We start from the raw sequence: 22,120 nt of genomic DNA on the forward strand, positions 1-22,120 counted from the left end.
ACAGGAGAGGGGGGGGTACAGTAACACTGAATAGAGGGGGGTTACAGTAACACTGACTAGTAGAGAGGAAGGGGGGTTACAGTAACACTGACTAGTGGAGAGGAGAGGAGAGGGGGGGTTACAGTAACACTGACTAGTAGAGAGGAGGGGGGTTACAGTAACACTGACTAGTGGAGAGGAGAGGAGAGTGGGGGGTTACAGTAACACTGACTAGTAGAGAGGAGAGGGGGGGTTACAGTAACACTGACTAGTAGAGAGGAGAGGAGAGGAGGGGTTACAGTAACACTGACTAGTAGAGAGGAGAGGAGAGGGGGGGTTACAGTAACACTGACTAGTAGAGAGGAGAGGAGAGGGGTTGGGGGGGCAGTTACACTGACTAGTAGAGAGGAGAGGGGTTGGGGGGCAGGAATGAGAGATGCGAGATGCGAGGGGGAAAGTTCATCAAGTTCAGGGTCAATGTAGCCATTTGAGAGTAGACTGGGGGAACCCTCTCTCCCCTCTTCTTCAATCCGTATCGGTGCGATGGCACGACCCTGTCCCGTAGCGTTGCGATGGCACGACCCTGTCCCGTAGCGGTGCGATGGCACGACCCTGTCCCGTAGCGGTGCGATGGCACGACCCTGTCCCGTGCCCAGTGGAACACAGCACTTAATTTCTGTCCTCCAGTAACCAACATTCACTCAGGTTTAAGAGACCGTGTCAAGGGAAGCAAGAGGGCTGTGGTGCGGGAGCTTGAAGGGGGCAGGACAGATGAGGGGAGCAGCTTTCAGCACAGCTAACCAGAATTCAAGTACTCCAGTGCCACCTCATAGCAGAACTTGTATTGATCCTGTGAAAGATGGGAAGAAGAGAACATCAGTGATAGTGACTGGACCAGACATGGCTGAATTGACTTTAATTACTGCATTATAATGGCTGTGCGATTCACAATCACAGTGATATTTTCTCCTTATTCAAAATGTCAACAGCAATTTTCAATTCAACTGACTTTGGCAGCACAACTTGTCCCATAAGAACCCATTAGCATGTTGTAACTGCAAAATTTGTAGTGATGACCAGTAAACCACTATAAGGGTTAGGGTCTGTATTCATAAATCATCTCAGAGTAAGAGTGCTGATCTAGGATCAGTCCCTCCCCTTCCATCTCATGTTATTCCTTAAGATCTAAAAGCGATAACTGATCCTAGATCAGCACTGACCAGTAAGTCGACCATGTTGGGTTTGTTGTTCCTCAGCGTTTTGACCGCGTGGAACACATCGACTGAACGCTGATGCCGGAGCATTTCGCACACGATGCTGATCGCACCGAATGTCCCGCTACGTCCTCCACCATTCCTGAGAAGAAAGAAAGAAAGAAAGAAAGAAAGAGAGAGAGGAGAGAGAGAAAGAGAGAAGGAGAGGAGAGAGAGAGAGTCGAGAGAAAGAGAGAAGGAGAGAAAGAGAGAAGAGAGAGAGAGGAGAGAAAGAGAAGAGAGAGAGGAGAGAAAGAGAGGAGAGAGAAGGAGAGAAAGAGAGAGAGAGAAAGAGAGAAGGAGAGAAAGAGAGAAGGAGAGAAAGAGAGAAGGAGAGAGAGAGAGGAGAGAGAGAGAGGAGAGAGAGAGAGAGGAGAGAGAGAGAGGAGAGAGAGAGAGAGGAGAGAGAGAGAGGAGAGAGAGAGAGGAGAGAGAGAGAGGAGAGTGGAGAGAGAGAGAGAGAGGAGAGAGAGAAAGAGAGAAGGAGAGAAAGAGAGGAGAGAGAGAGAGAGAGGAGAGAGAGAGAGGAGAGAGAGAGAGGAGAGAGAGAAAGAGAGAAGGAGAGAAAGAGAGGAGAGAGAGAAAGAGAGAAGGAGAAAGAGAGGAGAGAGAAAAAAGAGACAGGGTTGGATCATAGACCTAGTCATAATATTTGTATAATAAGTCCATAAAAACCTGTCAGATTTGCAAAACATTTCCACCCCCAAATTAAGTATCCTTTGTCCAATTTTATAAAACATTACACCGGCTTTAAGTAATGTGTTACCTGGACAAAATTTAAGCTTAATGAATGAATAACATGATCAGTGTTGTATGGTGACAGTTTTGACATAAAGCTTGTCTAAACTTCCGAATCTCTTTCTGTGCTTGTTGTTTTGGATTTTGCCCTCTAGATGGCGCCGCCATACTGCAATTCCCCCACTACCACTGATACTCAAGTATGTGTGGGGTGAAAGTACGGTGGTACCAGTAAAACAGGAAGCCTGTCACAATAATTAAAACAAAATGTCAAGAAAACTGTAAGCTATTACACCACGTTCTATCATTACCGCATGTCAGAGGCATGGAAAATGAGCGAATGGACTTGAAAACGGGTGCTATAGCCTACACTCCAAAATGCGATGCGGTTTGACAAGAACACGAACATTTTGCCAAGGCAGAGATGAGTGGCCGACACAGAGACGCATGCGGACAGCAGTGGATGCATACATTCTGGCCTAATGACAATCGCCAAATGTCATTACACTTTAGTGTTTTGTGTAACATGTATTTTTCCATTCACCACTGTTTTGAGGCAGGTAATATGTTGAGAGTGGATGAACGTGCCCGGGTAGCCTAGTAAAGGAGCCCTTTGAAGTGATTGTTTGACAAATCAGATGAACACATGACAGGTTGTGTTTGTGCAACAATAAAAGGTAATAGTTTTAAATGAATAATCTTTACGACTAGAACCACAGAGATCCTATTCAATTCTATATGTAATTCTATGATTAGGCCCATCAAATGTTTGAGGTCCCGTACTGGGAAGAAATTCATTCTATTTTCACCCCTGTGTGGAACATACAGCTGGCTCGCTAAGTAGTTAGTGCTCTTCCTCAGAAACACTCCAGATGGTTAACTTTACTGTCTGAAAAGACAAAAGAGCTTTTAAGAGTTGCAAAAGGAGAGTCCCAAAGTGTCACAAGTGGAAGCAGTTTGAGTTCAGTTTCGGGGAGAGTAGGGTAAGTTGAGCCATGTTTTACATTCAGCATCACTCTGTCAAGGGAAATATATTATTCTTTCTGACAAAGACAACTACATATATTGTATTTAGGATGTTGTGTATCACTGGGAATAGTCACAATTAATTTAGACATCACAGTTTTCAAAACATAGCTTGTCTACAAAAAGTGGTCTCAGCACAACTTACCCCCCCGGGTATGGAGTAAGTTGAGCTGAGGGACAGGGCAAGTTAAACAACCTACAAATGTCAATACTGAATGGTTTAACGTATTATTTCCCAAATACAATTCAACACAAACCGAATCACTGTTCTGTTTTCGTCATTTTAAGTATCTTTTAACACAGTCTTAAATGGATATTTCAGGATTTTGGCAACGAAGCCATCCATCTACTTCCCCAGAGTCAAATGAACTTGTAAATAAAATTGTATGTCTCTGCGTGCTGTTTGAAGGACGTTGCTAACTAGCGTTAGCGCAATGATTGGAAGTCTATGGTAACTGCTAGTATGCTAGTAGATACCATAGACTTCCAGTTGTTGCGCTAACGCTAGTTAGCATGGGCTCACGAAACTACGTCTAACTTCCTTCATACTGGATTCAGAGACATCTGACTGCCAAAATCCTTTTTAAACCTAAAAAATAATTTGTACCAATTTAACACTTAATATAGGCCCTGCTGTTACCTCAAATCCCAGCGATAAAATCAAATCAAATTTTATTTGTCACATACACATGGTTAGCAGATATTAATGCGAGCGTCGCGAAATGCTTGTGCTTCTAGTTCCGACAATGCAGTAATAACCAACAGGTAATCTAACCTTACAATTCCAAAACTACTACCTTATACACACAAGTGTAAAGGGATAAAGAATATGTACATAAAGATATATGAATGAGTGATGGTACAGAACGGCATAGGCAAGATGCAGTAGATGGTATCGAGTACAGTATATACATATGAGATGAGTAATGTAGGGTATGTAAACAAAGTGGCATGGTTTAAAGTGGCTAGTGATACATGTATTACATAAAGATGGCAAGATGCAGTAGATGATATAGAGTACAGTATATACATATACATATGAGATGAGTAATGTAGGGTATGTAAATATTATATTAAGTGGCATTGTTTAAAGTGGCTAGTGATACATTTTTTACATACATTTCCATTATTAAAGTGGCTGGAGTTGAGTCAGTATGTTGGCAGCAGCCACTCAATGTTAGTGGTGGCTGTTTAACAGCCTGATGGCCTTGAGATAGAAGCTGTTTTTTAGTCTCTCGGTCCCTGCTTTGATGCACCTGTACTGACCTCGCCTTCTGGATGATAGCGGGGTGAACAGGCAGTGGCTCGGGTGGTTGTTGTCCTTGATGATCTTTATGGCCTTCCTGTAACATCGGGTGGTGTAGGTGTCCTGGAGGGCAGGTAGTTTGCCCCCGGTGATGCGTTGTGCAGACCTCACTACCCTCTGGAGAGCCTTACGGTTGTGGGCGGAGCAGTTGCCGTACCAGGTGGTGATACAGCCTGACAGCATGCTCTCGATTGTGCATCTGTAGAAGTTTGTGAGTGGTTTTGGTGACAAGACAAATTTCCTCAGCCTCCTGAGGTTGAAGAGAAGCTGCTGCGCCTTCTTCACGATGCTGTCTGTGTGGGTGGACCAATTCAGTTTGTCTGTGATGTGTAAGCTGAGGAACTTAAAACTTACTACCCTCTCCACTACTGTCCCGTCAATGTGGATAGGGGGGTGCTCCTTCTGCTGTTTCCTGAAGTCCACAATCATCTCCTTTGTTTTGTTGACGTTGAGTGTGAGGTTATTTTCCTGACACCACACTCAGAGGGCCCTCACCTCCTCCCTGTAGGCCGTCTCATCGTTGTTGGTAATCAAGCCTACCACTGTAGTGTCGTCCGCAAACTTGATGAGTGAGTTGGAGGCGTGCATGGCCATGCAGTCGTGGGTGAACAGAGAGTACAGGAGAGGGCTCAGAATGCACCCTTGTGGGGCCCCAGTGTTGAGGATCAGCGGGGTGGAGATGTTATTACCTACACTCACCACCTGGGGGCGGCCCGTTCAGGAAGTCCACTACCCAGTTGCACAGGGCGGGGTCGAGCTTGATGACGAGTTTGGAGGGTACTATGGTGTTAAATGCTGAGCTGTAGTCGATGAACAGCATTCTCACATAGGTATTCCTCGTGTCCAGATGGGTTAGGGCAGTGTGCAGTGTGGTTGCGTCGTCTGTGGACGATTTGGGGCGGTAAGCAAATTGGAGTGGTTCTAGGGTGTCAGGTAGGGTGGAGGTGATATGGTCCTTGCCTAGTCTCTCAAAGCACTTCATGATGACGGAAGTGAGTGCTACGGGGCGGTAGTCGTTTAGCTCAGTTACCTTAGCTTTCTTGGAAACAGGAACAATGGTGGCCCTCGAAGGATATGGGAACAGCAGACTGGGATAAGGATTGCTTGAATATGTCTGTAAACACACCAGCCAGCTGGTCTGCGCATGCTCTGAGGACGCGGCTGGGGATGCCATCTGGGCCTGCAGCCTTGCGAGGGTTATCACGTTTAAATGTTTTACTCACGTCGGCTGCAGTGAAGGAGAGTCCGCAGGTTTTGGTAGCAGGCCGTGTCAGTGGCACTGTATTGTCCTCAAAGCGAGCAAAGAAGTTATTTGGTCTGTCTGGGAGCAAGACATCCTGGTCCGCGACGGGGCTGGTTTTCTTTTTGTAATCCGTGATTGACTGTAGACCCTGCCACATACCTCTTGTGTCTGAGCCGTTGAATTGCGACTCTACTTTGTCTCTATACTGACGCTTAGCTTGTTTGATTGCCTTGCGGAGGGAATAGCTACACTTTTTGTATTCGGTCATGTTTCCGGTCACCTTGCCCTGGGTTGAAAGCAGTGGTTTGCTTCTGGTTTGGGAATGTTTTAATCGTTGCTGTGGGTATAACATCGCCAATGCACTTTCTAATGAACTTGCTCACCGAATCAGCGTATTCTTCAATGTTGTTGTTGGACGCAATGCGGAACATATCCCAATCCACGTGATAGAAGCAGTCTTGAAGCATGGAATCAGATTGGTCAGACCAGCGTTGGTCAGACCAGCGTTGAACAGACCCGAGCGCGGGAGCTTCTTGTTTTAGTCGGTCTGTAGGCTGGAAGCAACAAAATGGAGTCGTGGTCAGCTTTTCCGAAAGGAGGGCGGGGGAGGGCCTTATATGCGTCGCGGAAGTTAGAATAACAACGATCCAGGGTTTTACCAGTCAGATGTCTTTGCCTTGCATTACAGCTGGGAAGAAAATGTTTCAATTTGCTCAACTTGCCATTGGCTCAACTTAACCCAAGGCAAATCGTTTGACTAGATTAGCCCACACATCTACAAGGATGCACGTTCATGCTCGGTTTAGGACCTCATATTGAAGCTTATAGAGACCCCAACTGACATACTGAACAATCTTTAAATAATCTACTTTGGTTTAGAATCAAGCATCATGAAACCTCTAACACAAACTAATTGGACCTGGTGAAAATCTGTTTTTAGGATCTAACTTGCTTTCCATTTTTTCTTCCTTCACAGACTCCATGAAATGATGACCTCTACCTAAATATTTGGTCAAATTATTCATTTTGTGTTCGGTTTCCTAGAAACAAGGGTGGCTCAGCGTACTGCCTTGGCTCAACTTGGGTGGCTAAACTTACCCCACTCTCCCTTACGAATAAAACCTGTTTACTTCTCCTCTCTCAACTCAGGAGTTAACCTCTGTCAACCTCCAAATTCCTCTGGCCTTACGCATTATTCCGGGTAATGTTTGGACCCTATTTCCGATATAGTACACTATACGACAGGCAGATAGACAGTGTTCTCTTTCTGACCTTTGTTGAACGTGTGTGTTGTGTGGGCTGTTTGTCTCTGGTTAGTGTGTGTCTGCATCTTGTGTGTGTATGTGTGTCTGCATCTTGTGTGTGTATGTGTGTCTGCATCTTGTGTGTGTATGTGTGTCTGCATCTTGTGTGTGTATGTGTGTCTGCATCTTGTGTGTGTATGTGTGTCTGCATCTTGTGTGTGTATGTGTGTCTGCATCTTGTGTGTGTATGTGTGTCTGCGCCTGTGTGTGACTATATGTATGTGTGCGGACTCTCTGGTCGGGTGATAGGAATCTCTCCGGAGACTAACACGAGTCACATATGTGGGTGTTTTGTTTTTTTCTCCTGGACTCTCTGGCTTACAGAACGGACTGGTAAACCTGTTAAAGAGCACCAATCACAGACTACATCAACAACCACCCTGTCGTCCTCCTTCCCTCTACTTTCCAATCTCACTTCCCACCCAACTGGGGCCTCTTCTCTCCCCCTCCTCTATCTCTCCACCCCCCCATTTCTCTGAGTAAAGTGGGGTTGCTGAAGATAAGGAAGGGCAGATTGAGCTGAGGCAGAGGCCCACCCAGAGGCCTCTCCCACCGGGGCATTAAAAGCTAAATCTGTGCAGCATCGGGAACCACAAGATCATTTGATGTGATTCCCTCTTGTAATTCAGATCAGCCTCTCCCCTGTATTTCTTCTACTTCATAAGTGGAGATCACCTGGGATGGATTTCACATTTACACCGTGATATCACACTGATTTGTCTGGTTAAAAAAGTTGGCTTGGGCCAGACTAAATGGGTCAAATAGAAATAGATTGAGATTTTTGATCATTTTAAATTAAATACAGTTGAAGTCGGAAGTGTATATACACCTCAGCCAAATATATTGAAACTCAGAATTTCACAATTCCTGACATCTAATCCTAGTAAAAAAGTCCTGTCTTAGGTCAGTTAGGATCAGAACTTTATTTTAAGAATGTGAAATGTCAATAAATGATTTATTTCAGCTTTTATTTCTTTCACCAAATTCCCAGTGGGTCAGAAGTTTACATACATTAAATTAGTATTTGATAGCATTGCCTTTAAATTGTTTAATTTGGGTCAAACGTTTCAGGTAGCATTCCACAAGCTTCTCACAGTAAGTTGGGTGAATTTTGGCCCATTCCTCCTGACAGAGCTGGTGTAACTGAGTCAGGTTTGTAGGCCTCCTTGCTCGCACATGCTTTTTCAGTTCTGCCCACAAACTTTCAATAGGATTGGGGTCAGGGCTTTGTGATGGTCACTCCAATACCTTGACTTTGTTGTCCTTAAGCCATTTTGCCACAACTTTGGAAGTATGCTTGGAGTCATTTTCATGATGTCATCTATTTTGTGAACTTCACCAGTGTCTCCTGCAGCAAAGCACCCCCACAACATGATGCTGCCACCCCTGTGCTTCATGGTTGGGATGGTGTTCTTTGGCAAGCCTCTCCCTTTTTCCTCCAAACATAACGATGGTCATCATGTCCAAGCAGTACCATTTTTGTTTCATCAGATCAGAGGACATTTCTCCAAAAAGTATGATCTTTGTCCCCATGTGCAGCTGCAAACCATAGACTGGCTTTTTTAATGGAGGTTTTGGAGCAGTGGCTTCTTCCTTGCTGAGCGGCCTTTCTGGTTATGTCGATATAGGACTCGTTTTACTGTGGATATAGATCATTTTGTACCGGTTTCCTCCAGCATCTTCATAAGGTCCTTTGCTGTTGTTCTGGGATTGATATGCACTTTTTGTACCAAAATACATTCATCTCTAGGAGACAGAACGTGTCTCCTTCCTGAGCGGTATGACAGCTGCGTGTCCCATGGTGTTTATACTTGCGTACTATTGTTTGTACAGATGAACGTGGTACCTTCAGGTGTTTGGAAATTGCTCCCAAGGATGAACCAGACTTGTGGAGGTCAACAATTATTTTTCTGAGGTTTTGGCTGATTTCTTTTGATTTTCCCACGATGTCAAGCAAAGAGGTACTGAGGTTGAAGGTAGGCCTTGAAATACATCCACAGGTACACCTCCAATTGACTGAAATTATGTCAATTAGCCTATCAGATTCTTCTAAAGCCATGACATAATTTTCTGTTTAACTGTTTAAAGGCAAAGTCAACTAGTGTATGTAAACTTCTGACCCACGAATTGTGATACAGAGAATTCTAAGTTAAATAATCTGCCCTTAAACAATTGTTGGAAAAATTACTTGTGTCATGCACAAAGTAGATTTCCTAACAGACTTGCCAAAACTATCGTTTGTTAAAACCTCTTGGGGATAGGGCTGTCTACTGCCCCGGCTGGAGTAATTGCGTGCCCATAGTAAACATATATATTTTTTGTCAAAAGTTGCTAATATATGTAAATAAAAAATATTATTGAATAGAAAACACTCTAAAGCTTCTAAAACCGTTTAAATTATGTCTGTATGTAAAGCAGAACTCTCAGGGCAGTCATTCTCCCAAACTCTCTCTTGTCATCAGAAAAGTTGGCCCAACTTTGACGTCATCGGCCCCACCCTTCCCAAGCAGTTACAGGTCTGGGAACAGTCTCTCTGTCTTCAGCGCGATCTCAGCTTTCAATGGGGCTTCTCATTGTGAGAATCGCGCGCTCACGAGAGTTTTGGCGGGCCGAAACCATTCGGTCACGCGAAAAAACAGGTCACTTTTATGCACGCTCTGCTCAGGTCCTGTCTTTTTTCCAAGATCGATTATACAATGCATGCGTTTCTGTTCGTCCTCACGATTGCTGTACACCTTTATGACATGTTAAAGCTTGATTATGAAGTTAGTTTGACAAGTTTAATCGACATATAATATGTAAGTTCAACGTTTTGGTGCGCATCCACTTGACTTTTGGCTACATTTCAACCGAAATGTGTCGTGTTTGAGAACCGAAAGACACAGACTGCAAAACTAAACGCTGTTTTTGGTAAGTATAATTCCTTCCAGGTCTTCTGATGGAGGAACAGCAAAGGTAAGGGAATATTTATGTGGTAAATTTGGGTTTATGTGGACTCCAAGATAGAGGAGCCATAATGCTACTTTTTGAGCGCCGACTCATAGTATAGCCTAGTGAACGAAACCTGTAACGTTAAAAATAAATGTAACACAGCGATTGCATTCAGAAGAAGTGTATCTAACTATATATATGTAGAACATGCATATTTAGTCAAAGTTTATGATGTGTATTCCTTGTTAGCTGACGTTATCTGCCGGAGCTATCGTCATTTGTCAGGACATTTGAGTAGCATTTTTTGAACGATGCATCATTGTAAACAGAGATTTATGGATATATATAGCATATTATTGAAAAAAACATAAATGTACTATGTAACATGTTATATTACTGTCATCTGATGAAGATTTCAAAAGGTTAGTGCATTATTTTTCTTTTAATCCTGCGTTTGTTGATTGCATATTTTTTTCAACTTGGCTATGCAAATTAGCCGTGTCTTCGGTGGTGGTTTGACATAAATATGTGCTATGTTTTCGCCGTAAAACATTTGAGAAATCTGACTTGCTGGGTAGATAAACAGGGTGTTTATCTTTCATTTGAGCCATTGGACTTGTTAATGTGTGGAGGTTAAATATTTTCAGGAATATTTTTGCGTTCCATGCGCCACCTTCCAGCTGAACGTACACACACATACACATATATATATACACACACATACATATATCTACATACATACATCAAATCAAATCAAATGTATTTATATAGCCCTTCGTACATCAGCTGATATCTCAAAGTGCTGTACAGAAACCCAGCCTAAAACCCCAAACAGCAAGCAATGCAGGTGTATATACACACACACACACACACACACACACACACACACACACACACACACACACACACACACACACATACATACATACATACATACATACATACATACATACATACACTGCTCAAAAAAATAAAGGGAACACTTAAACAACACAAGGTAACTCCAAGTCAATCACACTTCTGTGAAATCAAACTGTCCACTTAGGAAGCAACACTGATTGACAATAAATTTCACATGATGTTGTGCAACTGGAATAGACAACAGGTGGAAATTATAGGCAATTAGCAAGACACATAAAGGAGTGGTTCTGCAGGTGATAAACACAGACCACTTCTAATAATAATAATAATAATAATAATAATAACTTCTCAGTTCCTATGCTTCCTGGCTGATGTTTTGGTCACTTTTGAATGCTGGCGGTGCTTTCACTCTATAGTGGTAGCATGAGACGGAGTCTACAACCCACACAAGTGGCTCAGGTAGTGCAGCTCATCCAGGATGGAACATCAATGCGAGCTGTTGCAAGAAGGTTTGCTGTGCCTGTCAGCGTAGTGTCCAGAGCATGGAGGCGCTACCAGGAGACAGGCCAATACATCAGGAGACGTGGAGGAGGCCGTAGGAGGGCAACAACCCAGCAGCAGGACTGCTACCTCCGCCTTTGTGCAAGGAGGAGCAGGAGGAGCACTACCAGAGCCCTGCAAAATGACCTCCAGCAGGCCAAAAATGTGCATGTGTCTGCTCAAACGGTCAGAAACAGACTCCATGAGGGTGGTATGAGGGCCCGACGTTCACAGGTGGGGGTTGTGCTTACAGCCCAACACCATGCAAGTTTGGCATTTGCCAGAGAATTCGCCACTGGCGCCCTGTGCTCTTCACAGATGATAGCAGGTTCACACTGAGCACATGTGACAGACGTGACAGTCTGGAGACACCGTGGAGAACGTTCTGCTGCCTGCAACATCCTCCAGCATGACCGGTTTGGCGGTGGGTCAGTCATGGTGTGGGGTGGCATTTCTTTGGGGGCCGCACAGCCCCCCATGTGCTCGCCAGAGGTAGCCTGACTGCCATTAGGTACCGAGATGAGGTCCTCAGACCCCTTGTGAAACCATATGCTGGTGCGGTTGGCCCTGGGTTCCTCCTAATGCAAGACAATGTTAGACCTCATGTGGCTGGAGTGTGTCAGCAGTTCCTGCAAGAGGAAGGCATTGATGCTATGGACTGGCACGCCAGTTCCCCAGACCTGAATCCAATTGAGCACATCTGGGACATCGTGTCTCGCTCCATCCACCAACGCCACATTGCACCACAGACTGTCCAGGAGTTGGTGGATGCTTTAGTCCAGGTCTGGGAGGAGATCCCTCAGGATACCATCCGCCACCTCATCAGGAGCATGCCCAGGCGTTGTAGGGAGGTCATACAGGCACGTGGAGGCCACACACAGTACTGAGCCTCGTTTTGACTTGTTTTAAGGACATTACATCAAAGTTGGATCAGCCTGTAGTGTGGTTTTCCACTTTAATTTTGAGTGTGACTCCATGGGTTGATAAATTTGATTTCCATTGATAATTGTTGTGTGATTTTGTTGTCAGCACATTCAACTATGTAAAGAAAAAACTATTAAATAAGAATATTTAATTCAGTCCGATCTAGGATGTGTTATTTTAGTGTTCCCTTTATTTTTTTGAGCAGTGTATATATACATATACACACATACATACATATATATATATATATGTTTGACATTTCAGCAGAAATACTAATATGAGCTTTTTGATAAGTGGTTTACACCCCACAATACATCCCTTATTATCGGCATACCAGTTATTGGCCACCTTACTATTTTGTTCAATTACCAGATATATTCCTTTAATTTTGTTCAAAAAAGAGACACCAACCTTGTATCTGAAGTGTTTACTAGATAGTTCACTAGCTGGCCTTCCGGTAAAAAGATTATTACTTGCCTGAAATCCATTAGCAATTTTTCAGAGGTAAAAAGTTGGAAATTAAATGATGTGTGGTCTGTCGTTCTGTCGAATTTTACACTATACAGCGTGTCCCACAACATGTGTATAAATATTAGTTTTTTTTTTAACCTCTCAAAATCTAACTTACATACACTGCAATGAAAATCGCTGGTCAGCTAGCTAGAAGGGAGTCTTTAGTCGCAAAATGTACTGTTATTTTCCAGTCCATTTAAATGTTGAGCTCTTGAGGCGATTTAATCCTCTAACCACTAGAGACGTCCGAAGTTAGGGGGGTGTCTGATGTTGGGGGAAAATGTGCTATATTTCAGCCCTATTCCTGAGCCTTACAGCAAAACAAGAAGCAGGGTTGCTGTCTTGTTGTTGTTTTTTATTAGGAAGTGGGCCTTTAAATGGCGTTCTGTTCATTATGGTTCATTATGATGGCAGACAATGTTTGTGTGAGCACTGAGTGTTGTCTTCAGTATGTCACCCTTACAGATGGCTGTCAGAAGGCAGGATGAAGAGACGCAGGGCTACAATCCCGATGGCTAGAGTGTAATTGATCACCATTAGAGGATGACCGTGACATTTCACACTGTCCCACCGGAGTGGTCCAGTGTTACTGTGACCCCGGTGGCATTTTGGGCGGCCATGTTGGACCAAAATGACCCATCTGATTGTTATATCAAATACCGAAGAGTCCCTTCTCTTTCCTACGATTCAGGAAGTACGGGTTTAAGGTCTACTGTCCACTAGGTGTAGGCTGTGTCATGACCGGTAGGTACTTACAGATAGGGCTGCAAAGCTAACAGTCATTTACAAAAGTTACTGGAATCTTCAGTAATTTTGGTAATTAACAGAAAATCTATGGCATTTTATTGTAACTTACTTGAATAACTTTTTTTATTTGTATTATTTATAGTAATCATTTTTTATGTGACTAAATAGCCTAATTAATGGAAAAAAACATCTAATCAACAACAGCATTGTTTTCAATTAACTCTGCAACTCTTCCAACTACAACCAGTTCATTGGCAAAACATTGACAACTAGATATCGACATAGTGAAATAAATACAAGCGTGTAAACAATTTAAAAATATATATTTCAGGCTGACAGCCTCATATTAAACACCAATGGTTTTCACTAAGTTGATGGTTTATATTCAGGATAATGTTTCACAGCTTTGTCATTCTATTTTAAAATAATTTTATTGAATGAATTCATATAATTTGACATGTTATAAAGGCAACAGAGGGCCAGAGATGATTAGAACGCTTCCAGTAATACCCCCTCCCTTTGCAACCGTACTTACAGACAGTGCACCACGGTACGTCCCTCTCCCCCGTCATACTCCTCCTGCCACTTGTCCACCTGGCGGATGAGCTTGAGGAAGGAGCGCTTGGAGACGGGGGTATCCCGGTACATGGGCCAGCCCAGGAACTGGAACTGCTGCACCATGCGGGACCCGTCCTGCGGCTGGATAGAGAGACATGATGTTAGAATGACTGTGTGTGTGTGTGTGGGAGGGAATGTGTGTGTGTGTGTGTGTGTGTGTGTGTGTGTGGGAATGTGTGTGTGTGTGTGTGTGTGTGTGTGTGTGTGTGTGTGTGTGTGTGTGTGTGTGTGTGTGTGTGTGTGTGTGTGTGTGGGAATGTGTGTGTGTGTGTGCGAGTGGGGGGGAATGTGTGTGTGTGTTGTTCTGTCTCGTACCCGTGCAGCGTTGTAGACACGGAATATCCTGCTGATGATGTCCTCCTCCAGGTCAGCTGACACAAACTCCACCTGGATGGGCCCGTGGCGGTGCACACCGTTCTCCGGCCAGTACTGGGGACACAGCTGCACACAAACACACACACTTATTGCATACACATTTAAAATGAGACATTTGAATAAACTGAGAAGTGGCTGACAATCGACACCTTCGCTTTGAGCTATGACAACCGAGCCGTTCTATCTGAGAGACGAAGTCGCATTGTTTGAGGATTGAGGAACAACTACTTTGAGGTGAGAAGTGAGAATTGCTAAGGCTAACAAGTGAGCATGTCACTGACTACTAGGGACTTCCTAAAATGGATTCCGTATTAAGAGCGAAACACTTTCTATTGAGCCTAATCCACAATGACACACACTAGGGCATTCCACCATAGCAGTGTACCCTGTTTGCCTGGCTACAGTCAGAAACGGGTACGAGAGGCTACTGTAGCCAGCCAAGGGGGCGGTGTTGCAAGGAAAAGCTGCTACACACCATTCTTTGATCCCTGCTACATTTTGACAGACAGGGCCCCAGGCCTGAACGCCCAGAGTCAGTTTGAGGCAGACGCCTTCCCCTCCTCTTTATGGGTTTATCTAACCCATAACACTGGTCTGTTCTCCTTTCTATGGGAGGATAGGGCCCCTGGACTTTTGGTAGTCGATCAAAACCCTTATCATTTAATAAAGTGCATGAGGACAAACATATGTTTTTATAGACCTCCAAATCTGGAAGGTCTGTGTTTGATGGTATAGTAAATGTTGGCATGGTTGACTGGCCTCTCTTACCTGTGCTGGGTCTACGTCGTTGAGCATCACTATGGAGGTGCAGTGGTAGTCCAGCGCCAGCCTCCAGAAGTCTTTGACCGTGTTGGGCAAGGGGTGCTGGGTAACGATGAAAGCTGACGGCTGCTTGTAGCTCTGTGGAGGAAGAGGAGGAGGAAGTCCATCTACTTTGTCTACTAGAATAGTAGTACTCTAAATAAACGTTCAAGAGATAATGGACACGTCGTCAGACTCTTGGGGTCATAATGAGGTCAAATCTCCAGTTCACGATACTATGTCTGTTCCGTAAGGAGACATGAACAGGAAACGTAGTTCATTAGTTCCAGATATTTATGTGCATTATAAATTAATTCCACTATCAACACTGCTACCACATAGCAAATCCATATCTGCTGCTATGATGACTAATGAGTATAATTGATGACACTTTATTTCCATTAAACCAATCCAAACAGTCATATTGCTGTGTTTGACAAAAAAACAAACGCATTGCAATTGTTTTGGTTAGGTTATTTCCATGGCGATGGGACAAATCAATCCAAAGCCATCTGTTTTTAATCATTTTCAATAAGGACATAATTGTTGGTGGAAGCACAGAGAAAAAGCAATAGACATTCATCAACATGATATGCTGACAGTCCCCTTACTGTTTAGGTTTGGCTGGAAAATGGCTGGCTAAGGAACGTGGGGTGATTATTATAGAGATGGATGGGCAATTTACCCACCAGCTATTTAACCACAGGATGCCCCAAGACTGCTGAGTCACCAAATCTGATCTCCCTCTGTTTCACCCTCTGGCCCTCTCTCTCTCTCCGTTCCTCCCTCTGGCCCTCTCTCTCTCTCCGTTCCTCCCTCTGGCCCTCTCTCTCTCTCCGTTCCTCCATCTGGCCCTCTCTCTCTCTCTCCGTTCCTCCCTCTGGCCCTCTCTCTCTCTCTCTCCGTTCCTCCCTCTGGCCCCCTCTCTCTCTCTCTCTCTCCGTTCCTCCCTCTGGCCCTCTCTCTCTGGCCCTCTCTGTTCCTCCCTCTGGCCCTCTCTCTCTCTGGCCCTCTCTGTTCCTCCCTCTGGCCCGCTCTCTCTCTCTGGCCCTCTCTGTTCCTCCCTCTGGCCCTCTCTCCGTTCCTCCCTCTGGCCTCTCTCTCTCTCTGTTCCTCCCTCTGGCCCTCTCTCTCTCTCCGTTCCTCCCTCTGGCCCCCCCTCCTCTCCTCTCTCCCTCTCTCTCTCTCTCTCCGTTCCTCCCTCTGGCCCCCTCTCTCTCTCTCTCTCTCTCTCTCTCTCTCTCTCTCTCTGGCCTGGCCTCTCTCCGTTCCTCCCTCTGGCCCCCTCTCCCTCTCTCTCCGTTCCTCCCTCTGGCCCCCCTCTCTCTCCGTTCCCCCTCTGGCCCTCTCTCTCACTCTGTGTCCATGTGTGTGTCTCTCTCTGTGTGTGTCTCACTCCCTCACTCACTCACTCACTCTGTCACTCTCACACTGTGTCCATGTGTGTGTGTCACTCACTCACTGTGTGCGTGTCACTCACTCACTCACTCACTCACTCACTCACTCAGTGTGCACTCACTCACTCACTCACTCACTCACTCACTCACTCACTCACTCACTCACTCACTCTGTGTGCGTGTGTCACACTCTGTGTGCGTGTGTCTCACTCACTCACTCACTCACTCTGTGTGCGTGTGTCTCACTCACTCACTCTGTGTGCATCTCACTCACTCACTCTGTGTGCATCTCTCACTCACTCACTCTGTGTGCGTCTCTCACTCACTCACTCACTCTGTGTGCGTGTGTCTCACTCACTCTGTGTGCGTGTGTCTCACTCACTCACTCTGTGTGCGTGTGTCTCACTCACTCACTCTGTGTGCGTGTGTCTCACTCACTCACTCTGTGTGCTGTGTGTCTCACTCACTCACTCTGTGTGCGTGTGTCTCACTCACTCACTCACTCTGTGTGCGTGTGTCTCACTCACTCACTCACTCTGTGTGCGTGTGTCTCACTCACTCACTCACTCTGTGTGCGTGTGTCTCACTCACTCACTCTGTGTGCGTGTGTCTCACTCACTCACTCACTCTGTGTGCGTGTGTCTCACTCACTCACTCTGTGTGCGTGTCTCACTCACTCACTCACTCACTCTGTGTGCGTGTGTCTCACTCACTCACTCTGTGTGCGTGTGTCTCACTCACTCACTCACTCACTCACTCAGTGTGCGTGTGTCTCACTCACTCAGTGTGCGTGTGTCTCACTCACTCTGTGTGCGTGTGTCTCACTCACTCTGTGTGCGTGTGTCTCACTCACTCTGTGTGCGTGTGTCTCACTCACTCTGTGTGCGTGTGTCTCACTCACTCTGTGTGCGTGTGTCTCACTCACTCTGTGTGCGTGTGTCTCACTCACTCTGTGTGCGTGTGTCTCACTCACTCTGTGTGCGTGTGTCTCACTCACTCACTCACTCTGTGTGTCTGTGTGTCTCACTCTGCGCGTCACTCTCACTCACTCACTCTGTGTGTGTGTCACTCACTCACTCTGTGTGTGTGTCTCACTCTGCGTGTGTCTCACTCACTCACTCACTCACGTCTCACTCACTCACTCACTCTGTGTGCGTGTGTCTCACTCACTCACTCACTCTGCGTGTGTCTCACTCACTCACTCACTCTGTGTGCGTGTGTCTCACTCTGCACTCACTCACTCACTCTCACTCTGTGTGCGTGTGTCTCACTCACTCACTCACTCTGTGTGCGTGTGTTTCACTCTGCGCGTGTGTCTCACTCACTCACTCACTCTGTGTGCACGTCGTCACTCACTCACTGCGTGCACTCACTCACTCACTCTGCGTGCGTGTCTCACTCTCACTCACTCTGTGCGTGTGCACTCACTCACTCACTCACCACTCTCACTCACTCACTGCGTGTGCATCTCACTCACTCACTCTGTGTGCGTCTCACTCTCACTCTGCGTGCGTCTCACTCACTGCGCGTGTGTCACTCACCACTGCTGTGTGCATCGTCACTCACTCACTCACTCTGTGTGCGTCACTCACTCTCACTCTGCGTGCGTCTCACTCACTCACTCTGTGTGCGTCTCACTCTGCGCGTGTCTCTCTCACTCTGCTCGTGCGCGTGTCTCTCACTCTCACTCACTCACTGCGCGTGTCTCTCTCTCACTCACTCACTGTGCGTGCATCTCTCACTCTCACTCACTGTGCGTGCTCACTCACTCACTGTGCGTGCACTCACTCACTCTCACTCACTCACTCACTGTGCGTGACTCACTCACTCACTGTGCGTGACTCACTCACTCACTGCGCGTGCGTCACTCACTCACTGCGCGTGACTCACTGACTCACTGTGCGTGACTCACTGACTCACTGTGCGTGACTCACTGACTCACTGTGCGTGACTCACTGACTCACTGTGCGTGACTCACTGACTCACTGTGCGTGACTCACTGACTCACTGTGCGTGACTCACTCACTCACTGCGTGACTCACTCACTCACGTGCGTCTCACTCACTGTGCGTGACTCACTCACTGTGCGTGACTCACTCACTGTGCGTGACTCACTCACTCGCGTCACTCACTCACTCACTCACTCACTGTGCGTGCGTGCGTCTCACTCACTAACTAACTCACTCTGTGTGTCTCTCACTCCCTGCTGCTGTGCGTGACTCTCACTCCCTCTGCGTGTGTCACTCACTCCCTCTCGTGTGTCTCACTCCCTCTGCGTGTCTCTCACGTCTGCGTGTGTCTCTCACTCCTCTGCGTGTGCGTCTCACTCCCTCTGCGTGTGTCTCTCACTCCCTCGTGTGTGTCTCACTCTGCGTGTGTCTCACTCACTCTGTGTGTCTCACTCACTGCGCGTGCGTCTCACTCACTCTCACTCACTCACTGCGCGTGCTGCGTGTCTCTCTCACTCACTGTGTGTGCGTCTCACTCACTAACTAACTCACTCTGTGTGTCTCTCACTCCCTCTGCGTGTGTCTCTCACTCCCTCTGCGTGTGTCTCTCACTCCCTCTGCGTGTGTCTCTCACTCCCTCTGCGTGTGTCTCTCACTCCCTCTGCGTGTGTGTCTCACTCCCTCTGCGTGTGTCTCTCACTCCCTCTGCGTGTGTCTCTCACTCCCTCTGCGTGTGTCTCTCACTCCCTCTGCGTGTGTCTCTCACTCCCTCTGCGTGTGTCTCTCACTCCCTCTCCGTGTGTCTCTCACTCCCTCTGTGTGTGTCTTTGACTCTGTGTGTGTCTCTGACTCACTCTGTGTGTGTGTGTTTGTGTGTGTGTGTCTCACTCACACTCCCTGTGCGTTTCACTCTGTGTGTCTCGTGTGTCTTTGACTCTGTGTGTGTCTCTCTCACTCACCGTGTGTGCGTTTGCGTCTCTCACTCACCGTGTGTGCGTTTGCGTCGTCTCTCACTCACCGTGTGTGCACTTTGCGTCTCTCTCACTCACCGTGTGTGCGTGTCTCTCACTCACCGTGTGTGCGTTTCACTCTCTCTCACTCACCGTGTGTGCGTTTGCGTCTCTCTCACTCACCGTGTGTGTTTGCGTCTCTCTCACTCACCGTGTGTGCGTTTCGTCTCTCTCACTCACCGTGTGTGCGTTTGCGTCTCTCTCACTCACCGTGTGTGCGTTTGCGTCTCTCTCACTCACCGTGTGTGCGTGCGCGTTTGCGTCTCTCACTCACCGTGTGTGTTTGCGTCTCTCTCACTCACCGTGTGTGCGTTTGCGTCTCTCACTCACCGTGTGTGCGTTTGCACTCTCTCACTCACCGTGTGTCACTTTGCATCTCTCTCACTCACCGTGTGCGTTTGCATCTCTCTCACTCACCGTGTGTGCGTTTGCATCTCTCTCACTCACCGTGTGTGCGTTTGCATCTCACTCACCGTGTGTGCGTTTGAATCTCACTCACTCACTCACTCACTCACTCACTCACTCACTCACTCACTCACTCACTCACTCACTCACTCACTCTGCGTGTGTGTTTCACTCTGTGTGTGTGTCTCACTCACTCTGTGTGTCTGTGTGTCTCACTCACTCTGTGTGTCTGAGTCTCACTCTGCGCGTGCGTTTCACTCTGTGTGTCTCACTCTGCGCGTGCGTTTCACTCTGTGTGTGTGTCTCATTCACTCTGTGTGTCTCACTCACTGTGTGTCTCACTCACTGTGTGTCTCACTCACTGTGTGTCTCACTCACTGTGTGTCTCACTCACTGTGTGTCTCACTCACTGTGTGTCTCACTCACTGTGTGTCTCACTCACTGTGTGTCTCACTCTGCGCGTGCGTTTCACTCTGCGCGTCGTTTCACTCTGTGTGTTTGTCTCATTCACTCTGTGTGTCTCACTCTGCGCGTGCGTTTCACTCTGTGTGTGTGTCTCATTCACTCTGTGTGTCTCACTCTGCGCGTGCGTTTCACTCTGTGTGTGTGTCTCATTCACTCTGTGTGTCTCACTCACTCTGCGCGTGCGTCTCACTCTGCGCGTGCGTCTCACTCACTCTGCGCGTGCGTCTCACTCACTCTGCGCGTGCGTCTCACTCACTCTGCGCGTGCGTCTCACTCACTCTGCGCGTGCGTCTCACTCACTCTGCGCGTGCGTCTCACTCACTCTGCGCGTGCGTCTCACTCTGCGCGTGCGTCTCACTCTGCGCGTGCGTCTCACTCTGCGCGTGCGTCTCACTCTGCGCGTGCGTCTCACTCTGTGTGTCTCACTCTGCGCGTGCGTCTCACTCTGCGTGTCTCACTCTGCGCGTGCGTCTCACTCTGCGCGTGTGTCTCACTCTGCGCGTGCGTCTCACTCTGCGCGTGTCTCACTCTGCGCGTGCGTCTCACTCTGCGCGTGTGTCTCACTCTGCGCGTGCGTTTCACTCTGTGTGTCTCACTCTGCGCGTGCGTTTCACTCTGTGTGTCTCACTCTGCGCGTGCGTTTCACTCTGTGTGTCTCACTCTGCGCGTGCGTTTCACTCTGTGTGTCTCACTCTGCGCGTGCGTTTCACTCTGTGTGTGGCAAATCTGCCCTATATGTACAGTACTGACTGAACACTGACCAATTTCCAGCAGTACATTTACATCTAATGACTTACACACGGACTGACATGACAAGTCATTAAAAAAGGTTACGAGCGAGTGTGCTCAAGTTCATGTATGTGTGTGTGTGTTCCTGTGTGTGTGTGTGTGTGTGTGTGTGTATGTGTGTTCCTGTGTGTGTGTGTGTTCCTGTGTGTATGTGTATGTGTGTGTATGTGTATGTGTATGTGTGTGTATGTGTATGTGTATGTGTGTGTTCCTGTGTGTTCCTGTGTGTTCCTGTGTGTTGTATGCTCCAGTGTGTGTGTACTGTGTGTGCGTGTGTGCTCGTGTGTGTGTGCTGTGTGTGTGTGTGCTCGTGTGTGTGTGTGCTCTGTGTGTGTCCTGTGTGCTCCTGTGTGTGTGTGCTCGTGTGTGTGTGCTCGTGTGTGTGCTCGTGTGTGTGCGTGTGTGTGCTCGTGTGTGTGTGTGTGTGTGTGTGTGTGTGTGTGTGTGTGTGTGTGTGTGTGTGTGTGTGTGTGTGTGTGTGTGTGTGTGTGACGTACGTCCATGAGGGCAGCGTTAATGTAGTTGGAACTCTCTCCGTCGATGGTGATGAGGAAGGGCAGACAGCGGTCTGGCGGGAGGACGTCCATACAGCGGTTCTTCTCGTGGTTCCTGGGGAGCAGGGCGATGCTGCAGTCCTCCACACGCAACGTAGGAGTCACCATGTTCAGAGTCTGGAGGGAGGGGGGATATGAGCACTCCAAGACACAATTGGACATGAGTGAAGTCCACTAAAATACCACATATCCACGTACGTACACTAATATACCACATATCCACGTATGATGAACAATGCACACACGCAGGCCCAAGCCACATACCATGAACTCCTCTTTGATCTGGCTGGAGTTGGTCTGGGGGTCCAGGCGGTTCATGTCATAGTAGACCGATCGTAGCTGGTTGGCTGGGACGGTGGTGTCCCCGCACAGACACGCCTCCAAGATGGCGT

General features: G+C 47.1%; 1 protein-coding gene across 9 annotated transcripts in view; it reads right to left on the reverse strand.

The window, feature by feature from the left end:
• Positions 1-77: 77 nt before the first annotated feature.
• Positions 78-22,120, reverse strand: part of LOC118397907 (receptor-type tyrosine-protein phosphatase mu-like) — a 344,875-nt gene continuing 322,832 nt past the window's right edge. For 5 of the 9 annotated variants that reach the window (XM_052483784.1, XM_052483786.1, XM_052483782.1 and 2 more), the window contains 7 exons: positions 21,993-22,120; positions 21,672-21,845; positions 15,127-15,258; positions 14,299-14,424; positions 13,901-14,064; positions 1,200-1,335; positions 78-829 (listed from right to left, as the gene is read on the reverse strand). The exon at positions 21,993-22,120 is cut by the window's right edge and continues 22 nt beyond it. In XM_052483784.1, the coding sequence (XP_052339744.1) occupies positions 776-829; positions 1,200-1,335; positions 13,901-14,064; positions 14,299-14,424; positions 15,127-15,258; positions 21,672-21,845; positions 21,993-22,120 (914 nt within the window). In that variant the 3' untranslated portion in view covers positions 78-775. The remainder of the gene's footprint in view (positions 830-1,199; positions 1,336-13,900; positions 14,065-14,298; positions 14,425-15,126; positions 15,259-21,671; positions 21,846-21,992) is intronic. The other 4 variants (XM_052483787.1, XM_052483789.1, XM_052483785.1 and 1 more) reach the window with 2 other exon arrangements.

Source organism: Oncorhynchus keta, chromosome 28, assembly GCF_023373465.1.
Source record: "Oncorhynchus keta strain PuntledgeMale-10-30-2019 chromosome 28, Oket_V2, whole genome shotgun sequence".
NCBI classification, from domain to species: Eukaryota; Metazoa; Chordata; class Actinopteri; order Salmoniformes; family Salmonidae; genus Oncorhynchus; species Oncorhynchus keta.